This window comes from Elephas maximus, chromosome 1 (assembly GCF_024166365.1).
Source record: "Elephas maximus indicus isolate mEleMax1 chromosome 1, mEleMax1 primary haplotype, whole genome shotgun sequence".
Classification (NCBI taxonomy): Eukaryota; Metazoa; Chordata; class Mammalia; order Proboscidea; family Elephantidae; genus Elephas; species Elephas maximus.
The window spans coordinates 10,301,260-10,318,916 of record NC_064819.1 but is presented as its reverse complement, the minus strand read 5'-3'; the positions used below and the strand labels follow the sequence as shown (position 1 = coordinate 10,318,916).

At 40.8% G+C, this 17,657-nt stretch overlaps 1 protein-coding gene across 3 annotated transcripts in view; it reads left to right on the top strand.

Moving 5' to 3' along the window:
* GSK3B (glycogen synthase kinase 3 beta) overlaps positions 1 to 12,692 on the top strand; it is a 292,562-nt gene extending 279,870 nt beyond the window's left edge. For 2 of the 3 annotated variants that reach the window (XM_049877373.1, XM_049877381.1), the window contains 2 exons: positions 2,717 to 2,815; positions 9,819 to 12,692. In XM_049877373.1, coding sequence (XP_049733330.1) covers positions 2,717 to 2,815; positions 9,819 to 9,886 — 167 coding nt within the window. In that variant the 3' untranslated portion in view covers positions 9,887 to 12,692. The remainder of the gene's footprint in view (positions 1 to 2,716; positions 2,816 to 9,818) is intronic. The other variant, XM_049877389.1, reaches the window with a different exon arrangement.
* The last annotated feature ends 4,965 nt before the right edge of the window (positions 12,693 to 17,657 follow it).

Here is a 17,657-nt window from a genome sequence, read left to right as displayed (position 1 = left end):
CCATGGTCCTCAGCTGGTCATGGAGATACAGAGAATAGGTGATCTGGTAAGGGAGAGTAGAGGAATGGGAAAAAATGAGCAACATAGAAGAGAATATCAGGTCATAAGTAAAGTGACCACCCGGTGCCGTCGAGTGGATTCCAACTCACAGCCACCCTATAGGACAAAGTACAACTGCTCCAAGGCTGTAATCTTTATGGAAGCAGGCTGGGACATCCGTCTCCCTCGGAGCAGCTGTTGGGTTCAGACTGTCGACTTCTCAATTAGGAGCCAAATGCTTAATCTCTGTGCCACCAGGGCTCCTAAAAGTGACCACAGACCACTGATACTCAGTTTAGTTTCAAGATTATCTTCGTTAGCTTTGTCCAAATGTCTCATATTAAAATCTCTGGTCATCTTTTCCTTTTTCAGGTATTTTTTTAGATATTGTTTTGAGCACATGGTCATAGACATCTTTTCATTTAAAAATGCCCCTATCCTGAATAGGTTGAGTGGCTTTCTTTTCAGCTCATTTGTGCAGTGGTCCTTCCATTTTCTGTTCTTGTTGATCACACAAGGAAAGTTACCTTTTTGTCCTCTGTATTCTGGAGCCTAGCACATTGTTTTGCGCTTAGTGTTGTTAGATGGATGGATTAGTGGGTGGGTGGATTTTAAAGAAGCTGTTCTGATTTAGAAGATTTTCCCCTTAACTGGGATGGTAAATCTGACTTTCTTTCAGGCTACTGAAGAATAACTACCACATCCTGCATTGATACTTCAAAAAAAAAAAAACCGTAAGGTCATTAAACCAAACCCACTGCCATCAAGTCAATTCCGACTCAGAGCAGCGACCCCATGGGGTGTCCAAATCTCTACGGAAGCAGATGGCCACATCTTTCTTCCATGGAGCTGCTGATGGTTTCGAACTGCCGATCTTTCGGTTACCAGTCGATAGCTGTGACCACTGTGGCACCAGGGCTTCTTATACGGTCATTAGCCATGGAGATTGCCATGGATTCTCTTGCTTGCCTAGGCATAAGATTGTGGGTTAAAATTGAACTGATTGAAGTAAAATGGCGCAGATCTTCCTGTTTCTCAGTGAGAACCAGAATAGCCACTGCATCTGATGGTGAGAAAACAGCATCTCTTAGCACCTGACCCTTGGGCCAGTGGTTTCCAGCTGTCTTCCCAGGACAGGCTGTTCTTTGATGAGCTGGACTGTCTTCTCATTGAAGGGGAAAAGAGAAAGAAGAGTATTTTCACAGTTTTCCACCCATTAATTTTTCATAATCCTGGCTTTAGTTTATTCCTTTTCTTTATCAGAATCTCTTACCATTAGTATCTGTTTTGGTATAAAATTTAGATACTTAAGTACCAAGCTGAATAAATCAATATTGCCAGGGCTTTGCATGAGAAAACATTTGAAAGCCACTGCATTAAAATGCCGTTTCCCTTGCCAAGGATTTGAGGGTGTGGGGAATGGAGAGTGACTGCTTAATGGGTACCAGGTTTCCCTTTGGGATGATAAAAATGTTTTGGAACCAGCTAAAAACCCAGTGCCGTCGATTGGAACCAGCTAGAGGTGGTGATTGTACACCATTGTGAATATCCTAAATGCTACTAAATTGTACCCTTTAAAATGGTTAGTTTTCTGTTATGTGAAATTTGCCTCAATTGGAAAAAAAAAAAAAAAAACACTATTTCCCAATTTTTTTTTTTTAATCTGTTAGTCGTGAAAACATATGTGGTGGCTCAGACGATAATGTCTTCATGTAGCTGGTATGGTTGTATAATTATTCCTTCAGACTATAATACTAGAGTGGGAATGAGGGCACACCAGATGAATGCTGAAATAACAACATAAACCAGGGTTATCTCAGGCAGACCGGGGTATACACTCACATTACCTAAAGCCGACGCTGAATGCTTTATATGGACAAACTCAACACCACTGCCTGCTGTCTTTCTACATCAGGGGGCCAAATATCATCTTAAAATAATTTCTTGAGGCTCATATAAAAAAAAAATTTTTTTTTCATATACAGAACTTGATTCTTTAAAGAAAGGCAGTCTGTTATATAGCTGAGAGAGCTAAGCTTCCCACATGCAGGTAGAAAAGTCTATTTCAGACTTTTAAAATGTAATAAATAATCTGAGTTAAAAATGAAATATGATTGAATAAAAACATTCTTATTTTTAGTAAAAGCAATGAGACTTCGAAGAGGTATTTCTCAAATCCTGTTTCTACTAGTGTTTGGATCGTTCTCATCTGCTGTTGCCCTATAAACCACTGAGTAGGTTGATTCGGACATACATTTGTGTCCACACACAGACTGGGGTCACGTTCTCTTTGCTGTGACACCATCGCCTCAGTTCCTGTAGTAAAATACTGCCAGGTGAGTGTGGGGAAATCTGCTGTATTGAAGTCAGTGAAAGACAGAAACCTATCTTATTAGTGTGCTCACCCTCAAACGTTGGGCTGCTACCTTTCGTCGAGGCATCTTTAGTTCTCAGCAGACATACCCTAGTATCAGGGGACAGGGCCTCTGCTTTGTGCCAAGCACTTCTGCAGGCTTTCCCTGTACATTGATTTAGTTTGAGGTGTAAATTGATCATGCCTTTTTTCTGTTCAACCAGTGTTTTAATGTAGTGTGTTATGCTTGTTGTTACTAATAAAGCAATCTCAACGTACAGAGTCAGGGTGGGCTGTAAAATTTCTGTCTTACCTTTTCTCCAGAGCTGTCCAGTAATCCACCTCTGGCTACCATCCTTATTCCTCCTCATGCTCGGATTCAAGCAGCTGCTTCAACCCCTACAAATGCCACAGCAGCCTCAGGTGAGGACACGTAAGTCTCTGCTGGGAAGACATACTCTGCCCGAAAAAAGGACATGCTCACCTGCGTTTCATTTTATTTGACAAATGGAGCAAGTATCCAAAGCATAACACAGCCAGATGAGTAAATGTGAATAAAATGTTGATTTTATTTCCAAAAGGCACAACAAAACCACATCAACACTTTATGTATAAGCTGTAAATGTCTTATTGTAATGTTAATCTGGGTCATCTTAGTTGTTGTTTAAAAAGTCATGGTTTCCATGTTATTTTTTCCATATTATCCAGTGCGATGCTTATAACAGAAAACCATCTGTACAAATATAATGTCAGTGGAAGATAACTCACTTTAGTCCATCACCCTGAATGTGAATTATACTCGTATCCTGGAACAACAAATTTTCAAGCAGTATGAAATACAGAATGGTGTGATTTTATCGTTTGAAAAGGGTAAAGTTGCAATGCAAACACATTTAACTAAGATTTGGATCTGAATGTCTCTAGACACTCATCTACCAAAAGAAAAAAATGTCCATGTTGACTCCCAGGTTAGATCTAGGGTGTGCTGCTAGTCCCTTAGCCAGCCAGTGGTGGCACCTGATGTAGTGAAAATTGCTGTCTTTAGAGATAATCCTAAAAATACCCAATGCTTGAATGTAGTTTCTCCAAAGGATGGCTGGATGCTATTTAAAGTAAATGATTATATAATAACAAATGAGCCAGTCTGATCTGATTCAGTACATTGTGGAATTTTCATCTTTCTGTAGCCATTTAAAAAAGACGATCAGGAAATTTGTGGACATTTGTGGAAATAGTCATCTCAGTTTATGTGGGGGAAAATCTAAAATCTAATCAACCAGGATGGTAACTGTGTCACAATGTGTGTTTGCAGGTAAATAGGGATTAGATAGAAATAGACAGAAGTTAAAATTTTTATGTTAAATCAGTAGGTATGGATTTGGTTTTGTTTCCAAAAACTCAAATTTTAAAAAAAAATTGTTTTTAAAATACTTCAGTATCTGGCGGGCATTATAGTTGATCAGAGCTGTGATTGACGTGAGAACCTCTTGAAAAATACACGTACTAAATAGAAATATAATTTTTATTTTCTCTATACCCCCAATGAATTGTCTCGTTTATTTCATTTGGGAGACCGTCCATCTGGACAATATAAAGTAATAAACCTCCAGAAATTACAGTTCTTCTAATCAAGTACAAACCACTTTAGATCATCTGGTGCAGTGCTGATTGCAGTTAAGTGTGAGACATAGTAGGAAATTTTAACGAAAGCCGTTTTCTCTCCTTATCTTTTTTGTATATTGGTTTCCTGGATAAGGTTTATTTCAGTGTAGTGGTTCTGCTATTAAAACAAATTTGAAAACCACTGATTTCAGCTCACCCCTCTTACTACCTACCGAGAACTGGTCATTTGTCCCGTGCTAATCTGGAAACTCCTCACTGCGAGAATAGGTGCGTTCTTCCATCGCTCTGAAATTTGTCCCTGGTAGCACAGTGCGTAAAGTGCTCAGCGGCTAACCAAAAGGCTGACCGTTTGAACCTGCCGTCCGCTCTCCAGGATAAAGATGTGGCGGTCTGTTTCCGTAAAGATTACAGCCTTGAAAGCCCCATAGGGTCGCTTGTGAGTCGGAGTCTACCCCGTGATTCTACCCCTAGAGTAGAGAACCAACCCAGTCCTTCCTTGCAAACACCCTTCAAGTTTTCCTGATAGCTAACATGCCCTCCATGCTGATAAGGATTTCAGATCCTAATCCTGAATGTGTTCTAATGTGTCAGAGTGTTAGGTTTTCTATACAGTTGGATATCATCTGTACATTTCATAAACATGTCACATTTTTGCATCTATCCAACCGACTACTGAGATCTATCAAACAGGACAAGGCAGGGCCTAGCAGAGATCTTTTTTTTTTTGCCTTTATGTAGGTAACTGATAAAATAATCTTAAATGAAACTAGGCAAGGCTTACTAGAGATTACTCTTCTGGTCTGGATGATTGGTTACCCTCTTGCTATTTGCTTAACTACAAACCAACTTTAAAGTACTCCTCTCTATAAGAATGCTATGAAAAACTTTGTCAAATGCTTGGCTGGTGTCAAGAAAACTTTCAGCCTTTTCCCATCAAAAAAAAGTAAGAGTATCAAAGATAAAAGTTAAAGTTTGGTTGAAGACATGGGGAAATTTCTAGTACCTAAATGTTTGTGAGCTGTGAATTTCTCTAATCCCTTTAGAAGTTATTTCTTGGACTACAGATTCTGGATTTGAAGATAGTGAAAATGTATAGATTTCCCTCCCCTTCCTTGGCCTACATTTTATTTATAGGATTTTTATCGTATCCTTTCCAGATTGGAAACCCTTCAGGCAGAAAAGAGAATCGTGATAAGGGTTGGACAAAATCTGTCTTCTTAAAATTATGTATTTTTTAAATTATAAGCTCATCAGAGAAATCTGTTTGTAGCTGGTTTCTTTAGTTCTCCCTTGACTTTGCATTGAGGGTATTTGCAATTGCTTGGTCAGAATTTGTGTTCGTGTTTGTTTTTTAATTGTCTGTTTCTTGTCAGTTATTAGCCCCCCATTAAAGACTCTGGCCACAAAATCATACCTATTTGTTTTCTGAGCTTTTTGAAATTCATTTTGTGAAAGTCTGTGGGAAAGATTTAGCCACAGCCAAGTTGACCCCCTTTCCTTACTATTACAGTTATTTTTGCCCCAAATTCCTGTCAACCTTCTATCTACATAAGCAGTCGATTCTTTCTAGTTGTGCAGAATTAAACCCCTTACTAGTTGGGCAGTTAACCCCTGTTGCCATCATGTGCTATTGAGTCAATTCTGACTCATAGTGACCCTATAGGACAGAGTACAACTGCCCCGTAGGGTTTCCAAGGCTGTAATCTTTACGGTAGCAGATCGCCAGGCCTTTTCTCCTGTGAAGCTGCTGGTGGGTTCCAACCACCAACCTTTCAGTTAGCACCCAAGTTATTAACCGTTGTACCACCATGGCTCCTTCATCTTCACATAAAGCCATGTTTATTCTCTTAAAATAATTTGTAATAACAGAATTTCTGAGTTTCAAAGTATGAAAAATTTGAAAATTTTTGGTATGTATTGTCAGATTCCCTGTGGAAGGCTTGTCCAGTTTATACTCCCCACTGCCAGTGGGAGTACTTTTCCATTTCCCCGTTACCTTATTATTATTATTATTTTGCCACCAGGCAATCGAGAATGAGGGCGGCTGGGGGTACTGTGTGTATGTGTACACACGTGTTTTTAGATGTTACCAACTTGGTAGCCAAAGAATTTGTATGCCCACTTTAAATATAATACTGTATTCATTTTTTCCTATTGGCTGTAGTGTTTAAAGTACGTGCTTACATCCCCATATCCCAGTTTGACAAATTCAATGACACCAATGAGATTGGATCTACCCTGTGCTAGGGTTTCAGATCTGCTTTGTGAAGAATATATAGGTAACTGAAATCAAACCAGTTTAGTCATTTTTTTAACAGACCAGTATTAAGCATCACTTTTAGGAGTTTATTTCTTTCAATGCAAAACATGTTCTCCCCTGTGAAGTTAGAATTGGTATGTGAGTCCCCTCTCCGAAATGTGATGTAAAACCTTCCGGATTCAATTGGTGAATATCCAGTAGACATTCTTTGGAGTGTTCCTCAAGTGCTCAGGAAGTCACCTGCTTTATTCATATGCCTTTTCTTACTCTGTGTTCCTAAATCAGGTCTTTTAACTTAAAGAAAAGATGAGAATGTCTGTGTCCCCATGGCCTTCAGTTCCCTACCCTGAACAAACCAAGCCTCTTGATGAAAATGTACTTTGCCTCTGAGCTGAGAGCTCTCTGCTGATGGCAGATGAATAGAAGCGGCCTGGTTGACCAGCCCCCAGGTGTCCTCCGGCCCCCCGGTGTCCTCCGGCCCCCAGGTGTCCTGGTGGATGGTTTGCTCACCAGCATCTTAATTTCACTCCTGTTTTGGCAATGACTGAAGCCCTTTTTGGTGTCTCGTGCCACATCATTTCCTCTGAATAATACAAAAAAGGCTGGTGATGCTTTGCTAAGGTGGGTTCCTCCTCCTCTTCCCTCATCCCTCTGCAGAAATAATCTTGTCAAAATAATGGTAGACATTAAAAAACATTACAAAGGAAAAAAATGAAAAATCGAGTCATCCTTCTCCTTATGGGTGGTACTTTGATTTCATTAGTGTAGGATTGTGATTCAAAGTATGTAAACGTAGGGTTTACCTCAGATTCTCTGTGAGTGGTGGTCGTATTCGTTCGTGTGTCGGTAACACTAAGTATCTTTTAGAGGAGTTGACCTGTCATGAGACATTTCTAACCGTTATAGAAAAAGGTAGCTGGTGAATAGAAGTACAAAATAGGCTTGAAGAGATTGAGGGTTGGGGCATAAAGGAAATGCAGGAGTAAAGTACACTTAAGGTTCCCAAGTGTACTTACAAAGTACATGCAAAACACGAAGAGGTTACTTTGATATCTCTGAAATGAGTTCTTTCAGTAATGTGCCAACGATAAGAGCATTAAAAGTGTAATAATTTTTAATGTAACTGTTGAGTGCTTGGTATGAGTTTAGGGCAAACAAGGATCTAAATTTTTACTTTTATTAATTTCAAATGATTTAAATTTAAATAGCCAGTTGTGGCTACCATATTGAAGAGTGAAGGGAGACATTTCTGTCATCACAGAACGTTCTGTTAGATAGCGTTGGGCCAGGCGACGAGCATTTCTCTTAATTACAAGACGTTTAACCTTTAGAGACCCATGGTTCTGAATACTGTTCATGGTGGCAGAGCTTTTGTTGGGAACCCCTTCTGACTCACTGTCCTCTCCTCCCAACTGTTGTTTTCTACTCTTATTTAAACCCTTTGACAACTAGTTTATAAGCGTGGGGCCTTCGTTCACTTTCCTTCCTGTCCCCGTCTGCACGTTTGCTAAGCCACATTTGGAGGAAGAGTGAACAGGACTTGCTGATGCGGTGGACACAGAGGGGAGGGAAAATGAGGAATCAAGGTGGAGGAATCACACCTGAGCTGTTACATGGAGCAGTTTCCTCTGTATTGAGATTTTGTTATTGTTGTTGTATGCCGTCCAGTCGATTCCAACTCAGAGTGACCCTTTGGACAGAGTAGAGCTGCGCCATAGGGTTTCCTAGGCAGTAGTCTTCAAGAAAGCAGATCACCAGGTCTTTTCTCCCACAGAGCAGCTGGTGGGGTTTGAACCCCCGACCTTTCAGTTAGCAGCCAAGCACTTAACCATTGCAGCACCAGGGCCACTTCAGTATTGAGATACTGAACATCAAATTCATGACTGTTACCTAATAACTCTTAGAGATCTCAGAGAATCTGAAATAAAAAAGTAAAAAACAACAGTGGATCTTCTCCGAGGAAGATGCAGGTGTATCAGATACAGAATTTTGCATATAAAAATTTACTCTAGGACAAAAATTGGAGCGTCATGGACTCTGTTGGGAACTTGATGTCTCAGAGTTCCGCCCTTAGCATCACTATGGGATTGCCGAGTTGTCACACAGAATAAAATTTGGTTTAATGCAAGCATAGATTCCGTTTGCAATATCTGGTACAAGAGCCATGGAACCAGAGACTTAGAAGGAGAATAACTGATGGTCTGATGTGGTCCTGTCTTGGGTGGTTTATTAGGAGCACACCCAGTTGTTATAGAAGGGCTCGGTCAGTTATCCTCTCATGGGCTTGTGAGCACAAACCCTAACTGGGGTCCTTTCTTTCTTGCTGTAATTCAAAAATTTAAAGTAGAAAGATTCAGGACCAGATGTTGTGTTCACCCATAACATTCGCTTATTCCCTGGTCTGCTCAGCATAGGACTTAGGAGAGCTACAGATCCCTTCAGTTCCGGAGAGAGGAGAACCTCTGGGCCTTTTTTTTTTTTTTTTTTTTTTTTGGTGTCACCAGCCGTCATGGCCACGGGTGTTGTGGCTCCTCTCGAGATGGTCCCTGGAAGTCACCCACCCCAGGCAACCCACCTGTCTTCTTGCTTAGTTCTTACGGTGAAGTCTTTAGGAGAAAATTGGGTCAGCAGGACACTCCCAGCCTGCTAATAATTTTCATTTCTAACAAGTTCCCAGGACATTATTTATAAGAATGACCTGGGGATGTTGTTAAGCTGTAGGTTCTAATTCAGTATATCTGGGGTGGAAATGAAGCCTCTCAGCAAGGAACTTGTTAGAAATGCAAATTCTCAGCAAGGGTTGGAACCTGCTTAAATGCTAATAATGATGGACCTCAAAAAAAAAAAAAAAAAAAGCTGGAGGGGTTTAAGCCTAGCTGTAAAGTTGTGCATATTTCCAAAGAATTAGGCAAAGTAGGCTCGTGCAGAGGCATTTGACCATAAGATGCTTTATTGAATAAGTGAATTAATAACTACAGTGGCTGTTTCTTTTTTTGCTGGTTGTTTGTCTCCTATTTTTATGAATAATGAAGAGTGACTGTGCTTAGAAAGCAAACAGCTGAGTTTGATTTATGCACGGTGTCTCTGCCCGTCAACACTGGCCCACATTACTTTCATTGCCTCCACCCTTCACAGCCTTGGACAGATGGCATATTGTAACATGATTCAGAATGTTTAGCAAGTTTTCCCAGCTGTGCACTGTTCATTTATTTTCAGTGTGAGCTGGTCTCCACCTGAGTGTCCCCGCACTGCTGATCCCAGCAGTAGCAAGAGTCTTGACAGAAGTGGTCTCTGGCTCCCTGAGCCTGTAGTGTGTTCCTTCAGAGACACTACCTTGCCTGCACCAGGGTCATGCCTCGGCGTGGACTTGACTCTAAGCAGAGAGAAATTCTGATTTCATAGTATTGGCCATATTTAAAACAACATTCCAGAAACAACTTGAAAGGCCACACAGCTCACAGTCCGCAGTTGTGGCAGTGGCTTGTGTTCTTGGGGGATGTGACACGGTATTGCTCACACTCTCTCGGGACTTGTGATTTGCAGACGCTAATGCTGGAGACCGTGGACAGACCAATAACGCCGCTTCCGCATCGGCTTCCAACTCCACCTGAACAGCCCCAGGCAGCCAGCTGCACGGGAGAAACCGCCAGTTACTGGAGTGTCACTCAGCAACACTGGTCACGTTTGGAAAGAAAATTAAAAAGAGGGAAAAAAAAAAAAAAACCTGTTCATTTTAGTGTTCAATTTTTTATTATTATTGTTGTTCTTATTTAACCTTGTAAAATATCTATAAATACGAACCAATTTCATTGTATTCTCACTTTGAGGGAGATCCAGGGGGTGGGAGGGCGGTGGGGAGGGAAAGCGGAGCACTAGAACACACAATCTCTCTCCCGCGACAATCTTTTTTTATCAAAGGTCTGCTGTTATATACTTTCAAAACAGGACTCCTGCCTCGTGCCCCTTCCACAAAAGAAGACAACCTGGTTCTGTGCTGAAGTTTTTTTGAACTTTGTTTTCTTTTAAAGTCAAGTGTAAAACTTTGGTATAGTGCACAGCTTGAAATTGGCTGGGAGCTTAGCAGGTATAAGTCAGTGGGGACTTAAATGTCACTTGTAAATTAATCCATATCCTCGGGTATCTGAAGACTTACCTTTGGCATGTTGGTGGCAGGTCTGGCAGACATAATGTGTATCATTCATAACCCAGGGAGGTAAATAAAGTTTGAAACTGTAAGGGTAAGATTCTTAATTGGTTCGTTTAGGCTTTGATTGCTCTTAATCAGGGCTCGTGGTAAAGGAATTTGTCTAGGAGGCTGTCAGACCAGGGGCAGGCAGAACTCTGACTGCCCTGAGAGCAGATCTGCGTTTGCCAGACCAAAGGCTGTCTGCACATCTTCGTACAGTTTTAAAGTAGTGACTTAGAAGGAGACGGAGAGGGGTACTGGGCAGGCCACTCGGGCTGCAGAGGTCACACACAGATGCCACGGAGGCACCCACCAGCCAGGGATTCTTCGGCACATCTCACCACTGTGAATGAATTTTTCCAGACTTTTTCTAAAGTTGCTTCCCTTGGAAAGATAAACTTGAGAGGACACTATAGTTAAATAATGTGAACTGTAACGGTCTACTGGTTTGGTTTTCATGTTTTTAATTAGAAATTGAGCTTGCTGAAATTGCTATATTCTACACTTAGTTCTCATTTTAAATCCAAATCTAGAATCTGTATTTAATTTTCACTTTTTTAACCTCATGCTTTTTAAACTTTATTTATTGATGCATGTCAGGCCATTATGATTTTAGATGGTAGGAATTTTGAAAACTACACATCAAAATTATATAAACAGTCACTTGTACCTGCTGACTCTATTGGAAAGCTGATTATAGACATCTGTGTATATATGTTATATATACATATATTCAGTACTGCCTTTTTTTTTTTTTCCTCTTTGTCTCCAGTATCAAAATGGACTGGTTGAAGCATGAGAAGAATGTTGTCCCCCATGCCCAGTTAAGAGTTTTTGTCCTGTTTTCTTTGTGTATTAGCGAGTGGTATAAGAATCAAAGTCTCTGTTTTTGCAGAAAAAGCAATATTCCTTGGAAAGCAAGGAGGACTGAAGGATTATGTTTGCAGCGAGGAAATAGATCTTCACGACTAGTTTTTTGTACCCTTTTCAGGCTGGCATCTGCGTGGGCCTTACATACTCTAAAATGAACCTTAGTCACCTTGGTGCTTAGGGCCATTACTTGACCTAGGAATCTTTAAGGCACAATCAGCTGTACTTTACATTTAAAGGTCACTTGAGTGATGGCCGCCTTTCCCTCCCACCTGCTCCTCCCCCCACACACCTTCCAAGGTTATCTGAACCCTAGATTGTGTGGAACCTCCCTTCAACCTCATTGCCACCTTAGGTCACATTTGGGGTCTCGCCCTCCAGGTGGTTTGGAAGTGGAGTCTCTTAGCAGCCCTCTTGCAGGCCCCAGCGCCCCGTCCTGCTTAACCAAGTATGTGTGACTCTCCCAGAGAGTCCTCCTGCCTGCTGAAGTGAACCAGTACCCAGAAAGAGAACTGTGCACCATCTTCATTTTCACTCACTGTTTAGCTGAGCTCATAGGCCACAGTCAGGGAGGGCTCCTTACGCTGCTGGTGATACAAGAGTTCATGAGAGAGGAGAGACACTCAGTCAAACCAAATCAACTGATTTTTACTTTTCATAATGAGCTTTCAAGAGCTAATCAAATTCAAAAGCAGTCTGAAATCAAAGTGTTTAGTAGCATAATTCCTTAAATGGAATGAATGGCAGATCATTGACAGAAATGAACCTGCTTTCAGACCAAACTGCCTAGGCTAACATTTGGACACAGACACTAGAGTCTGTAAAAACCAGTGCTTGCTTTAGGAAACGCTTCCCCACCACCACCACCAAACAAGAGAGGAAAAGGAAAGTCAAGTGCTTTTCTCTCATTTTCTCGTGTGTGTGAGGGCTAAGGTGCAGCGATTTTTTTCTTTCTCAAGGATCATGGCAGGATCACAGAACTCTTTTATACAAGTGAGATCCAGGTCTCCGAATATCTTTTTGTAAATAATAATAATAAAAAGCTCCTCACCAAATTCAAGCTTGTACATTATATTTTCTTTCGACGTTTTTAAATTTAAGTTTTATTGTTTTGTATGTAAATACGTGGACCCAGGAACTGTTATTTTAATGAGCAAAAAGTTACTGTTCAGGGCAGTGATTCTGTTTAATAATCAGACAAAATGTAGACGAGCTTTTTAAAGCCATATAGTTTTAACTCTGTACAGTAGGTACCGGCCTGTATTATTGTAACAATAACTCTAGCAATGTATAGTGTATCTATATAGTTTGGAGTGCCTTCGCTTCCATGTGTTTGGGTTTTTTTGTTTGTTTTTTCATTTTTTTTTAATTTTGGTTTCCCTGATCCATGTCTCACTCACCCATCTCCTTTCCCTTTTAAATAATAGTTCACTCATAAAACAGTATCTGTGCCCCTTTCACAGTCGTCAGGTTTCAGTGGCGCTGCGCTCCGTGGTGGAAAGAGGAAACCTTGTTCCGAATCTCACTTCTCCAAGCCCTGTCTTTGTTTTGGTTCTGAGCGGGTTTCCTCCTCTGTAGCAGTGACGGGTTTCGTTTCATACTTAGTCCATTCAGGGCCTCAGTCTAGCACCAGGGAGCCTAGAGCTGGAGGATATGGAAAAGATTGGATTTAGCCCGTCTCTTCCCCAAGCCCTAATTGCGGGTCTTAAAAACAGCAGATTCCGGGAGCCTTCCGTGCTCTCGCGCTCTCCTTAACCTGGTTTCCTCCCAGAAGAGAGACAGAGAGAGAACTGGTTTTTATAAATCAAAGTTTCTTAATAGTGTCGGGTTTTGATACATCAGTGGTCTAAAATGCTGTAGGGCAATTACTAGCGACCATGGACACAGAGGCCGGTGGTTTTAACGCGAGCGCTCCTAGCCCATCCCCTCCCTCCTGCCATCTCTTCCCCTTTCAATGAAATGTTATTTTAATTTCTTAATAAAATGCATTTAATTCTTACTGTGCGCCCAATGTGAAGGCCTTTTTTGAAAGAAAAAAAAAAATCAAAATGACTTGTTTTGCCTCCAAGTACTTCATATAAGATGTCTTGAATAGAAGAACAAACTTTACCAAACCAAAGGTTGTTATTTTTGAAACATCGTGTGTTCATTCCAACAAGGCAGAGACTGCGCCTTCTTTCCAATGACATGTCGTTTTTTTAAGTCCTCCTATTAGACATATTTTTGGTTTGTGTTTTAACAAAGTATGCCTAACCAGTCATCTTGTCTGCACCAATGAGAAGGTTTCTGAGAGGACTATTATATTCCTTATCCCTGTGGATATAAAGACACTGGTGTTTCGTTTGTTTTCCATTTCCTTTTTAAAGGATTTAACTTTGGAATCTTCCAAAGGAAGTTTGGCCGATGCCAGATCCCCAAGAGTTTGGGGGGTTTTGTTTGTCGTAAACCAAAATTGCATCTGACCCTATTCGTGTTAGTGATCATCTAATCACAGAGCCAAACACCATTATCCCTGTATAGAAAAATAAACTAAGCATACAATAAAGCCTGTCTTTTCTGGCAGAAACCTGAGCCACTGAAAATGAGAGACAACCGGAAGCACAGCAGAGTCCCAGACTAAGGTCTACCTTTGAGAGGCTTCGAAAGTAATCCCTGGGGTTTGGATTCTTTTCACAAAGGTTATGCCCAGTTTTACTCACGTTTCTTGCTCTGTTTTTTGCACCTCTGCAATAAAGCAAAATGACAACCAGTACATAAGGGGTTGGCTTGACAAAGTAGACTTCCTTGTGTTAACTTCTGAGTTTTTTTTCTTACTATATCTGTCTACAGGCAGATACAGATAGATGTATGAAAATGTGCTTGCCTGTAAAATTTGCATTTATAAATGTGTTGCCGATGGATCCCTTGGGCCTGTACACATACCAATTAGCGTGACCACTTCCATCTTAAAAACAAATCTAAACAAAATATAAATATATATATATTTATATATATATAAAGGACTGTGGGTTGTATACAAACTATTGCAAACACTTGTGCAAATCTGTCTTGATATAAAGGAAAAGCAAATCTGTATAACATTATTACTACTTGAATGCCTCTGTGACTGATTTTATTTTCATTTTAAATATAAACTTTTTTTGTGAAAAGTATGCTCAATGTTTTTTTTCCCTTTCCCCACCCCCCTGTAAATACATTTCGTTCTATGTGACTTGGTTTGGAAATAGTTAACTGGTACTGTAATTTGCATTAAATAAAAAGTAGGTTAGCCTGGAAATGAAATTAAAATTCACAAGTGTGTGGTCTTTATTTCAGTATCCAGCGCTCTTTCTTCCGCCCTTCCTATTTTGTCACTGCAATGTGTAGTCACATCACCGTCTCCGTTCCTCTAATTAGAGAAACGCGAATCTTTGTTATAAAAGTCAAGATACGAGCACTGGCTCCCTTTCTGGAAAATGATCTATTCCGTTGTCTAGCCCCCAAGAGGTGCAGCTTCCGTCTTGGAAACCTTTGGATTTGATGTAGAGGAAGCCTTGCAGATACAGCTTTGAAAAGAAAGAAAACATCCCTGAAGGGGACAAGTTTTAAAAGCATGTGTAAGCTGCTCTTTTTTGGTTACTGTGTTCATGGTTTGGTGTAGCTGTATTTTCTTTTAACTTTCATCCCATTAGTAATAATCTTTGGGGGTAGTCTGTAAAATCTATGAACACAACCAACAGTGGGGCTGTACCTCCCAGTTAACCAAGACATGTTGTGTTTAAGTCTGGTCACTTACCATAATGGATGATGTATGTAAACATGTTATGTCTCTTAGTACAAAAAGAAACATTTTTTTAGGACTGGCTCACTCTGTCAGGCCTACTCTAAAGGCTAGATATAAGGTCATGTGACTGCTGCTTCAATAAAAAATTTATATTGGATAAAGTCTGGTCTTCTTCATTTATTTAGAGGCGGTGGTGGTAGCTAATTCCACTAACATATATAAAGGAGTTAAACTCATTTACCAGTGTGTGTGTGTCTTGGTGGGAGGAGGCCAGTCAGTGCTAACCTGCAAGTGGGACAGGCCTCAGGATGGCACTGAAGTATACTTGTTTGAGGTTCACTGATAACCCTGTTTATTCTCTGTCTTAGATGTTGGAATTGAGTTAAACGGGGTGCTAAGTGTCCTGCAAGATAGCCTTTTAATTTAGCATCTTGAAAGACTACATTTTTAGCTAAGGTCTTCCAGAAAGTACTGACCAAACAATCCTTTGTGACCAAGTTTGAGGACAGCAGTGATAATGGATGTCATTTTGGAAGGTGTTCTAGAAGGGTAGTGAGGTTGCAGTTCTGCCTCACTGAAAAGTTTGTGAGAGGGAAAGCAGAAAAGTGATGGGATAGTCACCCATTCCTCAGGTGCAGGAATATTTCACCCACCCACCAGCACAGTTTAGAAGACCAGTGGTATGAAAAGGGAAAGCCGCCAGGGAAAAAGCGGCAGCGGACGATGCCGTAATGAGACCCTCAGGTGTTAGGAGCTGGGAAGAGGCGATTAACCAAATGGGTTCCTCTTTACATCCTCTTTTCTCCAGAAAGACCACTCTGGGCCTTCCCACAAGACAACTTCTTGTTGATGTCGAGGTTTTAATTAGATCCTTAAAATCTGGGTGAGGGTGGAAAGGCTGTGGAGTGACTGACCAATGTGGACCAAAAGGTAAGCAGTAGCTTATTTAAAAGGTCTTCCCCTGAGCTTTGGAGACTGACTCCAGTCTCTTCCTGACTGAGCCATGTGAACCTGCCGAAAGAGGACGGTGACCACACAGCTGCCTAGAAACTGATGCTTAGTTCTGCTTGCTCAAAAACACTGGGAACGGTGTAGTAAAGAAATTCCAGTGTTTCAGAGTTGGAAAGTTGAGTCTGGATTCTCGTAGTCTAAAGAGATCTACAGAGCTGCGGGAAGGAACTATGAGTGTGCTCTTTGGTGCGTCTAGCCTTGAATCTTAACTACACTTGGACTACGCTTTTTTATAACCTATAGAAATCATCTACATGTCCAGTGTTTTAGGAACTGCCTGTTTGTTAAACCAATACTGGGAGATGGGAGTTCACCCTACACCCCATCTTAGTCTCACCATAGCCTCACCTACGGTGGTGATAATAGGCTGTTGCTGTCAAGCCCGTTCCCCTTCATGGCGACCCATGGTTTCAGAGTAGAACTGTGCTCCGTAGGGTTTTCAGTGGCTGACTTTTCAGAACTTCCTCCAAGGCGTTTCTGGGAGACGAACGCCCAGCCTTTCAGTTAGCACCCAAGCGCGTTCATCGTTTGCGTCACCCAGGGATTCCACCTACTCTCGCTGACACCTGACAACACTCAGGCTCTGAAAACTGCAAATTATTTCAGTGGGGGAGGGGAGACGCATATGATTTACAAATACAGTTGAATGAAATTCGTATTTCCAAACGAGTACAATTAGACGACATTCCTGGAGGCAAGAGCTGTATTCACTGAGTTTGGAGACAGGAGCCCTTTTTTTCCTTCAGTTTCCTTTCTGAAAGTGAGTCCTTTCCGTAGCTCCTTGGTGCGGAAGGGTTGGTAAATCTGGGGGATGGCAGGGAACATACTTGCTTTGATTTATAGCATCGATGATATCTTAGGTTCTCCAAGTTTGGCCTGCTTCTTATAAACTGGCAAAAGCTAAGTAATTCATGTTCCTTAAAATTTACTTTGTAGCTTCATTTGTAACAAAATGGTAAACATTTAAAATGCATTCAATTTGTACCTTTTTAATTATGATGGTTCTGTATGTATATAAATATATAGAACAATAATTTTATGAGCAATTCAAGTTAAATAATGCATTTTTATGTTCTGATACCAGCAGAGTCTTAAGATGTGAAAGGGAAATAATAAACTAAATTGTATATTAAGTTATATATCACTTAACATGCATGATACGTTCTGTGAAATAGGACCTTATGTGATTTGGACATTGTGTGAACACCGTATTATATACTTAGCAAAGCTATACGGGATACCTTTTGTTTTACTCCCAAATCCATACTCCTCCTTTGCTCTTGCTGCTGCTATCACTAGCCCTGTTTTGCTGTGTTTGGGACCCAGGATGCGCTTCATGGTAACATTTTCCAAAGAAAATGAAACAGAGAACACTACAACGTTCAAGAGATACACAATACATGGGATTGGATGCTGCTGCCTACGAGTTGAACCATACGCTATATGGTATACTTTTTATTTGTAAGTAGTGAAAGTTCACATTAAAAATGATAGCAAGTGCAGTATAGTACTTGCCAGTAACAGGCATTTATTATGACTATCAAGACATCGG